Genomic DNA, 17,925 nt, shown 5'->3' on the forward strand with positions numbered 1-17,925 from the left:
TCTCAGATCTTTTTCTGAGTACTTCTTTACACATGTATGTCAACATGTAAATGTGAAACAAACCGGTTTTGTTAAGTAAAAGCATATAATTTCCATGCAAACATGAACTTATCGGTTATGAAATGGTCGGAACACACTTTAAAGTGTCTTTTGGTGGGATCTGGATCAAAGTCAGCACGGTTTATGCGGGCCAACCATAACATTCTCCTTTCTCTCGAGAGTTCCTCGGTCTGGTTTCCCTGGTGAGTAATTACTTTGGGTATGTCAAAATAGTGTCGTTTTAAATCACCTTTCACTGCACGATTGTTGCAACCCCATACAACACAAGTATTGAACATGTCTAAGGGATATCATATAGCTTAATCAGTTTGTTTACACCTCACTGCGTCTCCTTTGTTACTGCCTTACAATATGGCCACCGATAGAATTATGGGTATAAACGTGACGTCATAGGAAAACTATCTATCGTTCCAGTGGAGGAGGCATTGCTGGAAAGTTCTGCACGATGTGAACCTGTTGCTTCCCAATATTGATAAGTGAGCAGATCCACCACCAGAATTTTCTGCACTCAAAAATGTTAAAGAGTCAAAGACGCAATGGCTCAGAGCCGGATCTACACATCCACACCATGATCTTCGAAAAACAAATTAGCCCTAGCAGGTACAAACCACCGACATCTAGTGCGTTTTCTTCAGGACACACCAAGTACAGCTTATGTAGAAGTTTAACTACCTACCTCCAAAGAGTGGAAGCCAAACTAAATGCACCTCGAGCTAAGTTAAAATATGTCGCCTAAGAGAAGATAATTCTTAAGGAAAGGGCATACTTAGAGACGCACTGCTAAAAGTAGTAAATGCTAAATGTGAAGTGGAGATGCAGGGAAAACAAATAAGAGGCCACGAGAGAAACGTACGAAGTTGACAACGAAGACCCAGAAATGTCTTCAACAAGGCGGTAACGCACTGAAGAATACGTTAACAATATTCTTAATATAGAACTCACAGACGATCAACAGACTGGTACTTCACCTATAGTGGTCCAGAAAGTCAGAGAATTTGTTCAAGAGACAGATCAAGTAGACAGCTACACTAATGCACATTGCGGACACACTAACGTGGAGACATATTCTCATTCACCCCAATAGAACTTCACCTCGTAAAGCCCCGATGATCACATCCCCTGTTTACGTTCCAAATTTCATCAGTATATGTGGATATCCAACACGTGTCTCACCATCACCAAATGCATCTAACCAAATGACTGAATTCACCAAGTTCTTGGTGAAAAATGGACTTACTTCTGTCACGACTTACCAAGTATGATGATAATCCTATGCTATATTTTAGATGGAAGTTAACATTCAAATGCATAATGATGGAGTTAACCACTTCGATAATCGAGGAACTGGACCCGTTGGTAAGATGGCTGGGTCCCGCATCCGTTGGTCTAGAGGTTATAATGTTCGTCCCACACGCGGAAGGCCAGGGTTCTAATCCCGGCTGCGACAAACCCGAGTCGTTAAAATAAGATACAATCAATCAACCTATCGAAATAACATACAATCAATCAACCTATCGAAATACGTTGTATTTACATGTGAATTTTAAAATGATGCTCATCACGAGTTACATGTAAATGTTGGAAAGATGGGAAGTGTTCCTCGTAACAGGAACCCAACCTCCCTTCTGCGAACTGGAGATGTCATTCCCGACTTACCTCTCCATAGTTCTTTTGGAGATGCTGGTGGGATCAACAGTCGGCTCGTTGCAGTCACATCGCATTCGTCAGGTGTATGCAGATGTAATTGTTGCATATTACTGTTATTCAATTCAGATTTGTGGATCTTCATATTTGCCCCACATCGAATTTACATTTAACTTTTTATGTATTGATCATACATATAATTTGGAATTGCTTTAATAACTGACCATTTTGGCCTCGCCCTGATACGAAAACCTCTACCCCTGACATCATCAAATTTACAATTTTAGTAAAGAATTACATTTTCTTTCTAAATATTCATTTACTTTCAATCTAGTATCAATAACGCTTAAGAAGATATTATTTAAGTGTTTTACACATAGACACTATATACCAAGTTTGGTTCTTCTCTGGGTCCGATCAAAACATCTATCCTGGGGATAATGAAATGTACAATTTTGGTAGTGTCCTTCCTGCTCTGCATTCTGGTTCCTGTAATTCATTGGTACAAAAATATTCATATATATGTTATTGGTAAATGTTAATTAGCTGTAAGAGTAGTAACAAAATGAATAGGGTCTTCATCTAGATGCAATAATGTTGCCCTCTGATTTTTTTTTTTTAAATTCTGACATCTTAGGATAGGGCTCAAAAAAACAACAACCAAAGATTAGAGGGTTACTTCATTGCAGCTTTGTCTTCATCTACTTCTGGGCCATAAACTTAGACAAGCTCACTTTCGGATCTCAGTCTCACATACACAAAAATAATTTTACTGTGGAAAAGTGAGATTGGGTTCAAAATTGAATTTATTTAACTCTATGACACAGGAACCTAACCAGGTCCAGCAAAATCTCCCTCTCTCTCTATCTCCCTTCTTTGTTTTTGGTTATATAGCTTTATTAAACTATATAGCTTTATAAAGCTATACATATATTTGAAATATCTTGATTAATCTAGTTTAAATTGAATTCCTTAATTGAAGTTGTATAGCTAAAAAATCAAATAATAAACTTTCAATGTCTTTATACTTTGAACTAACCACAGCTCTATTCTAATCAGAGTTCATAACATTTGAAAATTGTGAATCAAAATTCTTCCTTGGGAATTGTAGTTATAACTGTTTAAAAATAATGTTTTTGTTTACATTGTGTTGTTTGCACTTCAAGGATGAAATACGTTCACTAACCGAAATTCGATTTTTATGCTTTTAGAATTTGATAACAGATTTGAAACAGTTAAATCAAGCTATTTCAAATAGCTTTATATAGCTATATAACTAAATATAGATGTTGTGCTGGACCTGCAAATGCCACGTTCATTTCCAAGAACTTTTCGAGGAGAAGTAACTCTCATCTTCTTAATTTTTCGGGGGGAAGGCACCGGACGTCTAATTTTTTTAGCGAGGTAACTTGTCTTTCCATGCTATCTGATGATAGTTAAGGCTTCTTTCTTTGCCACAGAAGATTTGGCCATTGATATGACTGCCCATGAACATGAAGCACAGGAAAACGCTGGCGTTTCTGGTGGGGGTTAATATCACATCAAGCTCCTCTTCAATCAATTCTTGCAGAATCATGTTAACTCTGTTTATGACAGCAGTCGATTGTAGACTCTTTCTTCCACGTGACTTTCCTTTAGCTGTAAAGGTCTTCCCACAGTTACAACAACTGCTCGATTCCATAATATTTAGTTCATTTTCGCGCCGATTGTCAACAATGTTTTGGTTTTTCAGCGTGCTGTCCATATATGGGTAAGCTCCGCCTCTTCTGCTCAACGAGATCTCGCGTGAACAAGCATGGCGGAGTAGATGAAGAGTTTTACTTCTTGTGCATGATATTTAATGAAAAACACCTTTATTAGACACACCCAAGCAAAACGTTAGTAAACGGCATTTGGGACTAATACACAGAGATTATTATCGGTTATTCATTAATTTATTTTGCACCATTACGGAGATCCTATGGAATTGTAGCCCTATCCTGAAAACGTCAGAATAAAAAAAATCGGATAGGGCTAGATTATTGCAGCTATTAAAAACCGTTTCCTATGACCTTTAAGAGCCGCCGCGGCGTTCCAAAAAAATAGTTATGGTCTAGAACAGATATTCTTCCAAGGCCGCCACATTTCATCGTCGCGAACCTGGATTGTTTAAAAAAGACTTTATAGGTACGTCTATGATAGTCCCTGAAACGTTCTACTTTCCCACTGAACGATGAACGCACGGAGAGCGAACGATGAACCCACGCAGAGCGAACGGTGAACGCAAAATTGTCTCTTCATTCGGTATATTTCCCCTTGGATTATACTTACTTTATAATTATTTAGAGAATATAAATATATACAGTGGAGACTCGGTAATCCGGACGACATTAATCCGGACGCTTCACCTTCCGGACGGGTTTTCTAGGGAACGGAATTTTTATACATTATTTTGAATCATTAATCCGGAAATTCGCGTTCCGGATCCGGACGGTCACTTTTTACTACAAAACGTTATAATGCATTGAAAATAGTACCGTTAATCCGGACGGTAATTTTGTTTAAGGAAGGTCTGTGTCGGACAATTTTAGCAAGGCGTAAATTATAAAGAAAACAAGACGAACTGTCTAATTGAAGCGATTACCTGTACTCTGTCAACACCTCCCTATAATTAGGTGGTGTATGATGATATGTCAATTACATAGCACGTGCCGATCGAGACATTGTATTGCCAATTTTCGCACATAAGATTTTTATTGTGTGTCGTGTTGAATTTTGTAAATAAATCTGTAGCATATTATTTTATAGTCTTGATGAATAGCCAATGCAAGGTGAAGATAACGAACAGTGATCAATCTCATAACTCCTACAAGCAATACAAAATAGATAGTTGGGCAAACACGGACCCCTGGACACACCACAGGTGGGATCAGGTGTCTAGGAGGAGTAAGCATCCCCTGTTAATATTAATAGATTAAACATCATGCCGTAATTATATTTTTTTTAACTGCTACACATATCAGTTGTACTGATTCGTAAATTGATTATCGATTTATGCAAATCTAAAGAGTGTAGATTATACTTCTAGATTCTGGATTATATACTGTTGATTGGCGTGAAATATACATGTATGTTAATGCACATGTATACGTAGTAAGTTTTTAACGTTTAGAATGTCACGCATGTAAAATGTACCTGTGTATGAATGATTCTTGTTACGATGCTGTAGAGCTTTATTGCTTTTGAATTTTTAAACTCTGGATAGAAGTGAGAAAATTACCATTTTAAGGAAAATGACAATTAAATGTTAAGTTTCACCCGAGTTTTGTTCCGCTGTTATCGCATGAAAATAATAGATGCGCCTGGCTAGATCAAAGCAGTAGTAGGTCTTGATATTACGAGCTTGGATGATTTTGTTCTCTCGGTATTGTCTTGGATAATTATCGAATAAGAAATATAAAGTCTGGCAGATTGAATTTTGGTTAAAGAATGTTGTCAACTGACATGATACATGTAATCACGAAATTCTTATATTAACTTTGGACGATGAAGATTGTTTTAACAGACCGCCGAACCCGTGAATCGTGACAGATGGAAAATACCGTCCTCTTTTTAAGAGAAGTAAAAGTGTGATGAAATGTTTGAAGTGTAAATGATAATGTTAGTTACTAATGATTTATTTACTTATAGTTACATGTAAAACTTATATGGTACCAATTTTGATGCACCAGATGCGCATTTCGACAAATAATGTCTCTTCAGTGATGCTCAACCGAAATGTTTGAAATCCGAAATAACTATGAAGCTTTAGAGCTAAATATAGCCAAAAACAGCGTGCCAAAAAAGTGGAGCCAAATTCGTCCAAGGATAAGAGCTATGCATAAGGGAGATAATCCTTAATTTTGAAATTATTTTTTAAATTTTATAACAGAAATTAAATATACATCCGTATTTTCAAGCTAGTAACGAAGTACTTAGCTACTGGGCTGTAGAGACCCTCGGGGACTAACAGTCCACCAGCAGAGGCCTCGACCCAGGGGTCATAATGTAAAACTACATAAAGTGCTTCATTATTTATTTTAGTGCATACGGTACACAGTTTTGTATATTTATTTGTAGGGCTCATATATATGCACAATGTAAGCACGGGCAAATACACTGAACACGTACATTAAATATTAGTGCTTTGAAATGAATGTAAATGTTAACATTATCATAATTTATTTACTAATGCAAATGGTCATATCCAATTATAGAATGTGTTTAATTCATTATGCATCAATGAAGTAGGCAATAATTTGTTACTTATGTAAAGATAGAAAATATGCGATTCAATTATCCGGACGATTGTGCTGGGAACCAAAGTGTCCGGATTAACGCGGCTAATATTTTAACTAGTAGTTAGTAATAATGTTTTGCACCATTGAGTTGTAAGATGGATTGTGGTATACCGAGATGACGCACCAATATTCATGATTTATGAAAACGCTAAGAATTCTAAGTATTATGTTTCTAATTTACATGTATACATCTGTGATACTGTAAACCATGTACAGATGAAATTTTCACATTTTTTTTCGTGATGCAGAAATACTATTACGTAAAATTTTGTTTATGTTTACCAGATGAATTCATGTTAAATGATACCAATATATAATACATTAAATTGATTTTCATTGTGAACATGCCATTATTACAAGTTATTATATTATATAATTACTAGGTCTAATAAATGTTTCTCTAAAAATGATGAAATATTTGTAGGTCGATGAACGCAAAATTCACCACATAGAAGTATCAACTAGAGGACAGAGCAGAAACTCGAAATGGTTTGAGGTTTGGGAATGGAGGCTAACTGCATCACGATTTGGGGAAGTTTGCAAGGCTACTTGTCGACGCAATACAAATAAGTTATGTAGTTCCCTTATGTGCTCAAGTATCAAAACCAAAGCTATTTTACATGGGGAAAATTATGAAAAAAAAAGCTTTGAAATTGTTTGAAGACAAGTTTTGTATAAAAACAGAAAAATGTGAGCTTTTTTTGTGTTTAGACTACCCATATTTGGGAGCATCCCCAGATGCAGTTGTGGATGATTCTGCAATTGTTGAGGTCAAATGCTCCTACAGTGGAAAAAATGAAATGGTCAAACCAGGAGCACATTTCAAATATCTTATGTTTGATGACAATGAAAATGTTGTATTGAAAAAGTCCCATAATTATTATGATCAAATACAGGGTCAGCTGTACATAAGCAAAAGAAAATTTTATTATTTTGTTGTTTTTACTCTTAGGGATCTTTTTCTTCAGAAAATCCCTCTTGACACATATTACTGTGAACATTCTTTGTTGCCAAAGTTGAAAGTATTTTTTGAGAAATATTACAGACCATTCATTGCATCAAAATTATGAAAATATCTGCGACTTGTGCTAATTTACATGTAAAATACCACATTATTAGAATGTGGTATTACTTACACAATTTTGATGTCATGATGATAAAATACAGGGCCAGCTTGTCACAAGCAACAGGTCATATAAATTATGTCTCCTCCTTTCCATGGGGAGACATTGTTTTTGTATTTTCTGTCCATCTGTTACAGGATCTTGTGAACGTTTATCCTCATATGGCAGATATCCGATAGACTTGACAAGAGTGTGATTTTTCCTCTTTTCAGAGGAAATCCTCTGATTCGCTCAATTTTCGGAAAAAAAATGAAACACTCTGGATTTGATCTAAAGTGGCAGAAAATGATATTTTTCCAGATAGGGTGAGGTGTTTTCCTCCCTTTTTGACCAGTTTTCCTCTGATTTCTGAGGAATTCAGTCACATCTCTGAAATTAAACTACTAATGAAATACTGAATAAATCATTATGTATCATGTTGCAATTAAATGAACTACTGTACGCAGTCAATGTTGTCTCTTTATCTTCTTTTATTCCATACTTGGTATTTAAGAACATATGCAACATTTTTAAATTTTTTACGACATTCTATCTCGTTTCTACAAAAATTCTTGAGGTATATTACCACGTCTGTTATAGAGTTAGCATAGTTTAAATTACTAGTTAATCCAACCACTGAAATACCAAAGCCAATACACAAACTACAATATAAAATTGAAACTTATTTCGGAAATCATACATGAACTCCTCCAATTGAGATGATTTTTTTTTTTTTTTAGAAAATATCATAAATGTTGTGTATGCCCTTAATCTTCAAAATTATACTTTCATCAAGCAGTACATGTAACAAGTATACATTCTATGTATTCATGACTTCAATGAATTCTTTAAGTTCTGGAAGCTCTGTAAGTCTATGCATTATTGTGTACAATACACTTCCTGAAATTAGATATGGCAAAACATATGAAAACTATTCTAGAACCTAACATAATTTTGCTGCATGGTATGCCATGATTCAGAATTTTGTAACTCTTGCTTAATCCAATAATTCTCTCGATATGAATACGTTTTGATGATATTCTCCTATCTTTGACAACTTCATGAAGTCACCTGAGAAATTTCTTTTGATAGCCTGTTTTTTGGCAGCTATACGTCCAGGAAACATTCCCTCGCTGAACTAAGCATCGTCAGCTGCTTTATTCTTCACTGGGCTAGGTAAAGGGTGTCCCTTAAGGATTCTACTGGAAACAGCTATGGCCCTTTCGATGTCACGGAAAGCAGCATTTCTGTGGCCTACACCTACATTATCCAGATATTTACGTCCCCATGTAGGTGATATAATTTTCAAACTGGTCCTTATACATTATAAGCCAACTAACTTGACCCAATGATGCTTCCTACCACATTATATAACGATAACCAGTTTTTATCGCATCTTAATTGTACTAAATCACTTACAGTGACCTCGATCTTTTCGAATAAGATTCGTACGATGTAACAATATGGAACTATTAAGTTTCATTGTCAATTCGTACAATAATCATTTCCTATTACTCGTGTTATTTTACTGATCATAAGAAAAATTCATTCTTGGTCAAATCCTAATGTTTAATATTCAGTGTATTTTAAAAACAACATGAAAAAATAAGGGAATTAATGATCATTTATTTCTTAATAAATGTCCCCCTCTTTCTTCTCTGATATTTGTCAAGTTTTCATGCCTAAAACTAATTTACATGTGTTTTAAATGAAACAGTTTGCGTAGTTTTCGAGTTTGAAAGCGATGAAATTCAGTACCATTTACCCCTAGGGGCACTACTTAAAGGACACATCGCATGTTTTTAAACTTTTTAATTTTTTCAGCAAAATTAATTCATTTCATGCCTTAAACTACTTTACATGTGTTTTAAATGAAACAGTTTGCGTAGTTTTCGAGTTTGAAAGCGATGAAATTCAAATCTTGCGATATGCATATTTTCTTCCATAGTTTACGCGCCATTATCTGTGACGTCATATGCGACCTCGAGCGAGAAGATTTGAAAACAGTTGATAGCCATTTCATAAACAGATTAGATTTAATTGACAAACAAACAATTATCACATTACCAGCTTGTAAATAACACTGCATTAGGGTGTTTTGTGCCGTTTAAGGGTGTACTTGCTGTCAGTAGAGAGGATTTGGACTGGGTTTTTTTCAATTTTCAAAGGAAGGTATGAGGGACAAGACGTGAATAATTTTTGTCGGCACAACGACTTTGCCATAAAAAACCCCAGTAGAATTTGTAACATTATGCAATTGTATGTGCTTATTTTTAAGTTAGAGTTATCTTTCTTGCATTATCTTGTTATCATAAGTGTGAACCCCACTGCATGTAACTGCACTTCCGGTGGACGGAATACAAAGTGAGAATACACACGTGAAACTACAAACTGTCTTGTTTTATTGTTTTACTGTGACATTCCTTTACATGGTGTCAGAAAATTCAAATCATTATGGATCTTTCTGGAATCCCGCATCCACATATGGACTGGAACTCGACAAATCTGCCCGAAGCGTGGAAAAAATTTAGACAGCACGTGGAACTGATTTTCAATGGACCCCTCAAAGGGAAAGACGAACCAATACTGTGCTCGTACCTCATGTTATGGGTCGGAGATAAAGGCAGAGACATTTTTAACACTTGGAACCTCTCAGCGGACGACAGTAAGAAATTAAATAAATACTATGAACACTTCCAGGCTTATGTACAGCCAAAATTGAATCCGGTGTTTGCTAGATACAAATTTAACAATCAAGTGCAGGGTGACGCGACATTTGATCAGTTCGTAACCCAACTTAAATTACTGGCTGTTGATTGTTCGTACACAGATCCCAACGAGATGATAAGGGACAGAATTGTTTTCGGAGTGAAATCTGCTAAGATTCGTGAAAAACTTATCAACGAGGGAGAGAACCTAACTCTCGAAAAAGCAGTTCAGATTGGACAAAACATTGAGTATTCATGTGAACAACTGAAAACCATGAATGCAGCAGCATCGGAAGTTCACGCTGTCGCCACAGGATCACGGGGAACTACGCGATATTCCAAGGGGCGTAACTCGCACTCTCAGAGACAAAATCAAGGAAACCGCGCGTCCACAAGAAACCCAAAGAAACCTAGCGAATGTCCAAACTGCGGCCGTAATCACAAGGATGGAACGTGCCCAGCCAAAGGAAAGCGCTGTGATAAATGTGGAAAATGGAACCATTTTGCAGCAGTGTGTCGTTCTTCACAATCTAACAATAACTCTAAAAGTGCTAGGGTCAATGAAATATTTGTAAACACACAACCAGGTATGGGTAGTGACCAAGATTCTGATTTCTATGTAGATACTATTCATGTAGACTCAGGTACATCAGGTAAGACCCCTGACCAAGCATTTGTTAATGTGTCCATTGGCCTAAATGAGTCATCTGTTAGATTCAAATTAGATACTGGCTCGCAGGTGAATATTTTGCCCGCCACCGAGTACAACCGCCTAGGCATTCAAAGCGTGCTTACGAAAGCCACTAAGCATTTATCAGCTTACAGCGGGACAGCACTGAAAACGTTAGGTCAGTGTAAGCTTAAATGCGCATATAATGAGCGATCCATTGTTGTTGATTTCTTCATTGTAGAAACTCAGTCAACCCCCATATTAGGTATGCCCTCATGTTTAGCCCTTGAGCTTATTCAGCTTATTTACACCGTCGATACCACTAAGCCGCCCCTCGATAAGAATGCAGTTTTATCCGAGTTTAGTGATGTGTTCAAGGGAGTTGGCAAATTTAAAGGGGATTGCAGTATTCGCATAGACTGAGAAGCCACTCCTGTAGTTAACCCCCCTAGGCGAGTGCCTGTTGCATTACGCGATAAGTTACAAATCGAATTAGAACGCATGGAGAAAGCGGAGGTCATAGTTAAGGTCACTGAACCCACTCAGTGGGTAAACTCACTTGTCATTGCTGAGAAGCCGGGATCAGACAAACTGCGGATTTGTCTAGATCCAAGGGATCTTAACCGCGCAATTCTGCGACCGCATTACCCATCCAGAACACTGGAGGATGTTCTTCCTAAACTAGCCGGAGCTCGCTACTTTTCGAAATTAGATGCTCGATCGGGCTACTGGGCCATAAAACTTGATGAAAGTTCATCATTTCTCACAACATTTAATACCCCATTTGGGCGGTACCGGTTCTTGAGAATGCCTTTCGGAATCAAATGCGCGCAGGACGAATTCCAAAGGAAAATTGACGAGACATTCGAGGACTTACCGGGTGTAACAGCACTAGTCGACGATATTCTAGTATACGGCACCACGCGCGCAGAGCATGACAGAAACTTACAATCGGTACTATTGCGGTCACGCGAAGCTGGCATAAAGCTTAACGCAGACAAGTTGTTCGTTGGCTTGACCGAGGTACCTTACTTTGGCCACTTGTTATCAGTAGAGGGTCTTAAACCCGATCCCAGTAAAATTTCAGCCATTAAAGAAATGGAACCACCCAAGAACAAAGGTGAGCTGGAAACAATACTTGGTATGGTTAATTACCTTGCTAAAGGATTCGACCCGGCATTGGCTGTTTATGGCCTAGCGAATGTGGAAAAAATAAACACTGATTTGTAATAAATCTGAGTGTTTATTTCTTCTGTATAGGACAGATACCGTTCAACGATGGGGGGCTTAAACATGACCGGATGCTGGTAATAGTACACTAAGTGCTAAAATCAACAAAAGACTATATATTTCCGGGAAAATCGCCGATTTAGTCAACCTTGAGCTCAAATTTATTTAATATCGGGTTATCGACGGCAAAATATTAAATTAGAATATGAAAATTCAAACATTTGAAAATAGTTTTGAGTGAAAAAAAAATGCCGTCAGGAACCCGCTATATCGAAATTAAATTAATTAAGAATTAGCGGTAAGCGCTAAAACTGTCGTCTGGTCATCGGCGTCGTCGCGTCTATAGAAACAGCGATGCATTTCACAGCAACTGATTAACACGGTGCAATCCAAAATCCACTTTCAAGGTAAGTTCATTGATAGATTATACTAAATAATGAGACTATTCAAAATGTCTTACATTTACACTGTCATGTGAAGGAGATGTTTATAGTTCATTTAATATTCTGGGTTAAGTTGATAAATATTTTTCCCACATCTATGTATTAGCCTTACATTTGTTAGTAGAAGTAATATACAGAGCCTATCATATCGCTAAGAATAAATATAACTTTTCTAATTTAGAATGATTACATCATTAAATGCACTGCGTTCCTATTGAATTTACTATCTTAAAATATAGGCCTATATATACGATCTCCCTAACCAAAATCAGCGACATTATGCAGCATGTCGAATGTAATACATTCCGAGAATGTTGTTGTACATTACTGTCACTTTAATACTACACTACTCTGAGTTACAAACTTCCAAAATATGTCATGCTCAATTTTTTTTAAATTTCTTTATAACTTCTGCCGCGGATCCTAATCTATGACGCAATTTGTTAATATACTTCACATGAATTTATCGTTACGAGTTAGTAAAATGTAAAATCAAATTTTATATATCCGCATGTATAACACATTGACTAAAATCAACTTTTGGTGTATAAAAAGGTTTATAATAATATCTTGTACATTAAAAAAAAATATTACATGACAACTATGTAAAATATTCTTTATTGAAAGACTATGTAATCACCATAAAGGGCGATAAATCTGTATGAATCACACGGACAGATCCCCCTGCTGAAAAAAATGTATTTAACAAAATAATTGTGCAATATGATACTGTATAATTATATAGTGTGTTGTAACATGTAAAACAAAAAATCTGCAGTTTTGTCTTCTTGTGTTTTTTTTCTTTGGTAACTATAATTATAATTTCAAAGAAAATTACAAAAATGCAAATAATTAATGCATGCATTTGAGTACCTGAAAGGAAATATGGACAGAATATTAATCAATAATTTTCAAGAACAAATTAAATATATGAAACATCTCTTTCCTGAGTAGGTGGATATATTTTTAAGTCTAATTGATGGAAAAGGGTAGTTTGAACAATTAATTCAATTAACATTAATCATTAAGGCCTTTAGTTAGTTTAAAGCAAAGCCCTGGTGGGAGTTCAGTGGGCAAAGCCTTCCAAAGCTCTAGGATTTTGAGGGTTTTTAACTTTTTTACTTTTATAGGTCATACTTGCTATAAGAAAAAAGGGGGGGGGGGGAGTGGAAACAACCCCCCCCCCCTCCTGTAAAGTAACATAGAGAAAAAATATGTAAAATGAAACAGATTTTATTTGACATTTCAGATGCCTGGTAAGAAATCTTACAACTGTTGTAATTGTCCACGCGTGGTACGACAGAAAGACAGATACAGCATTGCAAGAAAATACAGAGTCGTTATCTCCAAACTATCTGGGAGAACACCAGGTGACGATGACTTCTTATGCAACAGATGTAGGTGCATGTGTGCACGTCACATAAAACGCAAAGGTCATAGCATGGCGAGCACGACAGATTGTCAAGGTGAATCCGCACCATCAACATCATCTACAACTTTAACACCTCAGTTCAGTCCACCATCAGTAACTCTTCCTTTTCCTTGCACATCAAGAGGACATGCTGCATGTTGCATCTGCAAAAGGCCAGGACCAAAGCTAGTTGTGGTTCCAGTGGGATTTCGTCATCGAATCTTTATCACCAAAGAAGTCATAATTCCTGCTGGAGCTCGTTGCTGCCCAAAACACCTGCAGAGAGACATTGAAAGCTTGAACCCAACAGCGAGAACAACAAAGTTCAATAAAACTTCAATAACTGAGCTGATCAAGTTCTTAAGAACTGAGATTATACGAAGTGAGAAAGCAAGGCTAGATTTTGACAGTGAAAATCTTACAGACACTGAATATGTAGATCTCCTGGGGATATCAAAAGCTTCTTTCAATGACATGATGCTGTTTATCGAGGGGAAAATCAAAATAACTCCTGCTAGAACTACCAGAACCAGCCTTGCAATCTTTTTGCTAAAATTGAGAGGAGGGGAGTCAAACAAGATTTTGTCCACATTGTTTAATATTTCCAAATCCAGTATACAAAGAAGTGTGCGAGCTGTCCGCAATATATTGATGACTGGAGGTTTTGTCACAGAAAACCTTGGATTTGGTCACATAACGCGAGAGGAGATAATCAATAAGCATACGCGACCCCTTGCCCAGACACTTTTTGGTGATGACACAACTCAGCAAGCCATACTTATATTGGATGGGACGTACATCTACATCAACAAAAGTGGTAATTTTAGATTTCAACGTCAATCCTACAGTCTCCACAAAGGCAGGCCACTTGTGAAACCTATGGTCATTGTGTCATCGACAGGCTACTTTGTTTCTGTATTAGGCCCTTATATTGCAAAAAACAATGATGCCTCCATACTCAACCACATTTTGAAAAGAAATATCGATGACATACAGGGATGGGTTTGCGAGGATGATGTATTTGTGGTGGACCGTGGTTTCAGAGACTCCTTGGATTACTTGGAGGAACTAGGTATCAAGGCACAGATGCCATCCTTTATGGCTCATGGAGACAGGCAGATGTCAACTGAAAGTGCAAATATTAGTCGATTAGTGACAAAGGTAAGTCTTATTTTTCATGTGAATTTTAGGTTTATTTTGCAATGCAAAGAACTTAGTTACAGAAAAATATATCTTCATAATATATTTATGTAAACATATTTTAAAATCACAGATAAGATGGGTGGTTGAGTCAGCGAATGGTAGGATAAAGCAATGGCGTTACCTTGGGAAAATCCTGCCAACGAGCCAGGTTCCGTACATTGGAGATTTTGTTAGGATTGTTTGTGCCATCAGTAACAGGTATATTATAATCAATTCCAATAACTTGCAAATAAACATGCATCTCACAATGAAATCCTGTAAAGAGATGAAATTAAAATGAAATCATAATACCATGACCTAAGTAATTAGATACACTAAGTATATTGATACTTAAAAAACCCAGAATGTTTATATTCAGGTTATGCTTGATTTATCATTATAGGTACTTGAAAAGTATTTCTAATGGTAATGCTGAAGATGACCAGATCCTTGGTACAAAAATGATTTACTTATCAAAGCAAATCAACACCCTTCGGCAGCATGTTGAAGAAAACAAATTGGAAAGACGATCAGCTTGTTGGGAGGAAATGGATGATATCACTGACTTTCCAAACCTGGATGAAGAGCAACTGAGGTCTCTGACATGTGGCACGTACCAGCTGAAATTATCCCCAAGCTATGCCCAGGAACATATTGAAGGAGATTGTGCCATTCATGTCCACAAGGAGGAGCCAGGTCTAGTACGAATCAGAATGCAGAGTCGTCATGTGTCATCCAGGTCCTACCTTCTGTGGATAAAGTATGCAGAGGGTGCAATAATTGCATGGTATTGTAAGTGTAAGGCTGGTGCTCGTGTTGTTGGCATGTGTGCACACATTGCAGCCATTCTATGGTATGTGGGGTATGCACGGCACCAACCAGCGGGGCGAATAGGTGTGCGTGATTGGGGGGAGTTTCTGGAAGATGCCACTTTGGTTGATGAGTCTGAGAGTTCCAGTGAAGGCAGTGAAATAGAAGAGTAAAACAGTTGTACCAGAGAAGAAGATATTGATTGCTGAGAGAGAGAGAGAGAGAGAGAAGATATTGATTGCAGAGAGAGAGAGAGAGAGATTTTGTATCATCTTATAAGTTGTTTTTATTTCAAACATCATTATTTCCTATATATTCAACTTATATTTATTTGGAAGATTCCTTCATCTCACTTTGTGATCATAAGATGATACAATCAATTATTTTTATATTAACATGAGTAATTACAACAATTTTCATACTCTTATCCAGATCTACTTTGTCAGTTTATCATAATTGTTAAGCAAGCATTGCAATACATTTTACATTTATCAGATGTGATATTTGGCAATTTCAGTTGCTCACATTGGGGTACATTTTATATTTCAAAGAATGCAGTCTGATTTAAGTGAAAGATTGGGAACCTTTACTTTGATGTATTTGCCAAATAATATTAACTGATTTCATATGAAAGACAAGATGACTATTGTCATAATTATTGAAAACATTTTTGCAATGCTTGATAACAGTATATATTATATATATATTGAATTTAATTCTCCATGGAGAATTGCACAACTTGATATCTATATTTTAGGGGATGTTAAAAAATAATCCATTATTTCTTAGTTTGCAAACTATGAAATAATGGATTACTTTTTAACATGTCCTAAAATATAGATATCAAGTTGTGCAAGTTTGTAACAAGATCACTTGACCAATGCCTTTAGTCATCTACATCTACAATAGATGCTGAAATATGATATCATTATTAGGTGAAGTACATGTAACAGGAAAGGATAAAATATTCATGATGATTGGCGGGTGAAATTATAACTACTGCCCATTTATCATCGTCGGATACCCAAGTTATTCATGTCCAATGTGCATGTCTATTCCCAACACTAGTTTACATTACTTAAGTACAGTCTGCATGACCATCACCAGGACCGACAGTTGAACTTGCCCCAAATGTAACATAGTATCTGGAATATGGAATCTTTTTGATAGACTTATCATAATACACAAGACAACAGTCCTAGCTTTATCAATAAAGGTTCCTGTGTACTTGGCACATTTATAGTTCATCCATGGCAGCAATGCTATGCAACATATACAGTGTACATATATCATATGTACATTAAACCACAGTGGACATATCTTCTGGATTGTGGGAAACAATATAAAAATAAGTGTGTATTTCAAACGATGTATTGATTACCAATCTTTATCAGAGCGACTGCAAATGTGATTTCAAAGAGGATTCATATTTTATACCCCCCCCCCCCAATCATGCAGTAACTTGTTACAAATAAGTAGGGGATGCTATGTAGGAGTAACGATTACAAATTTTACCCAATATATGACACATGCCAAACTTTAAAAAAAAAAATCCGAAATATATAGGGCATGATTGATCTGATAGTGAAAATCGCGCAAACTTTCGTATTTCACTAGGCCTAATTGTTATTGAATAAATTCACTTACATCATGATCATTAGTTGCTTCTGCATACTGGTTGTTCCACCAAAGTCTCGATTACCTCTTCACTGCTAATCTACTATTCATTTGCAATGTAATGAATGCTACGCGATCAGATGCCGTATCAGCTGCGTTCACATGCATCTGTTATAGAAATGCGAAAAAATTCGAGCTAACAGAAAGCGTCATAACACGGTATCCTTTTAATTCGTTGCCCTACTTTTCGGGCAATTTTAAAGCGAAACGTTGGCATTTACATCATTTATTTAAAATGCATAATTGTTGAATGAGATGTTAAATATTAGTTCACGCTAGGATGAAATAATAAAAAGTTCCATGAAGTATTATGCAAATGACAGTCAAAATACTAATACTGTGACATACTTCAATACACTCTCGGTAATATCGATCTACCTATACACGGTGTTGAATAAGTGTACATATATATCAAACTCTGTGGGAATATTAATAGAAAATGTTATCAGAGAGAATATTCAATTCCTTTATACATAATGTGCTGTTTGTAAATTTTGTATATGTGAGGTGCTGTATATATTACATATATATACTGATATAATGAAAGAGATCAGCACTTACACAACTTTGACGTTACATTGAAGACAGCTAGTGACAAAAAATGCCCTAATTTTGAAGACATGGTATTTAAATACTATTAAATATATAAAGAAAAGAAAAACGATTAC

General features: G+C 36.3%; 2 protein-coding genes and 1 long non-coding RNA gene across 8 annotated transcripts; 2 read left to right on the plus strand and 1 right to left on the minus strand.

Moving 5' to 3' along the window:
• The first annotated feature begins 9,580 nt into the window (after positions 1 to 9,580).
• On the plus strand, positions 9,581 to 10,927 carry LOC130049652 (uncharacterized). The gene has a single exon (XM_056147531.1). It carries the CDS (start codon positions 9,581 to 9,583, stop codon positions 10,925 to 10,927), a length of 1,347 nt encoding a protein of 448 aa, XP_056003506.1.
• A 2,467-nt stretch (positions 10,928 to 13,394) lies between these two features.
• Positions 13,395 to 17,639, minus strand: LOC125675261 (uncharacterized). 6 transcript variants are annotated; one of them, XR_008798046.1, is made up of 5 exons: positions 17,228 to 17,639; positions 15,388 to 15,519; positions 14,913 to 15,046; positions 14,011 to 14,714; positions 13,395 to 13,864 (listed from the first exon to the last, which is right to left on the minus strand). It is a non-coding gene; the product is annotated as an uncharacterized LOC125675261 (long non-coding RNA). The 6 variants fall into 6 exon arrangements; XR_008798043.1 differs by having other exon boundaries at positions 14,583 to 14,714; positions 15,178 to 15,519; positions 17,228 to 17,631; XR_008798044.1 differs by having other exon boundaries at positions 14,583 to 14,714; positions 15,241 to 15,519; positions 17,228 to 17,628.
• On the plus strand, positions 13,427 to 15,799 carry LOC130049513 (uncharacterized). The gene is made up of 3 exons (XM_056147283.1): positions 13,427 to 14,749; positions 14,862 to 14,989; positions 15,174 to 15,799. Exons 1-3 carry the CDS (start codon positions 13,427 to 13,429, stop codon positions 15,751 to 15,753), a joined length of 2,031 nt encoding a protein of 676 aa, XP_056003258.1. The 3' UTR covers positions 15,754 to 15,799.
• Positions 17,640 to 17,925: the final 286 nt, after the last annotated feature.

This window comes from Ostrea edulis, chromosome 8 (assembly GCF_947568905.1).
Source record: "Ostrea edulis chromosome 8, xbOstEdul1.1, whole genome shotgun sequence".
Lineage (NCBI taxonomy): Eukaryota > Metazoa > Mollusca > Bivalvia > Ostreida > Ostreidae > Ostrea > Ostrea edulis.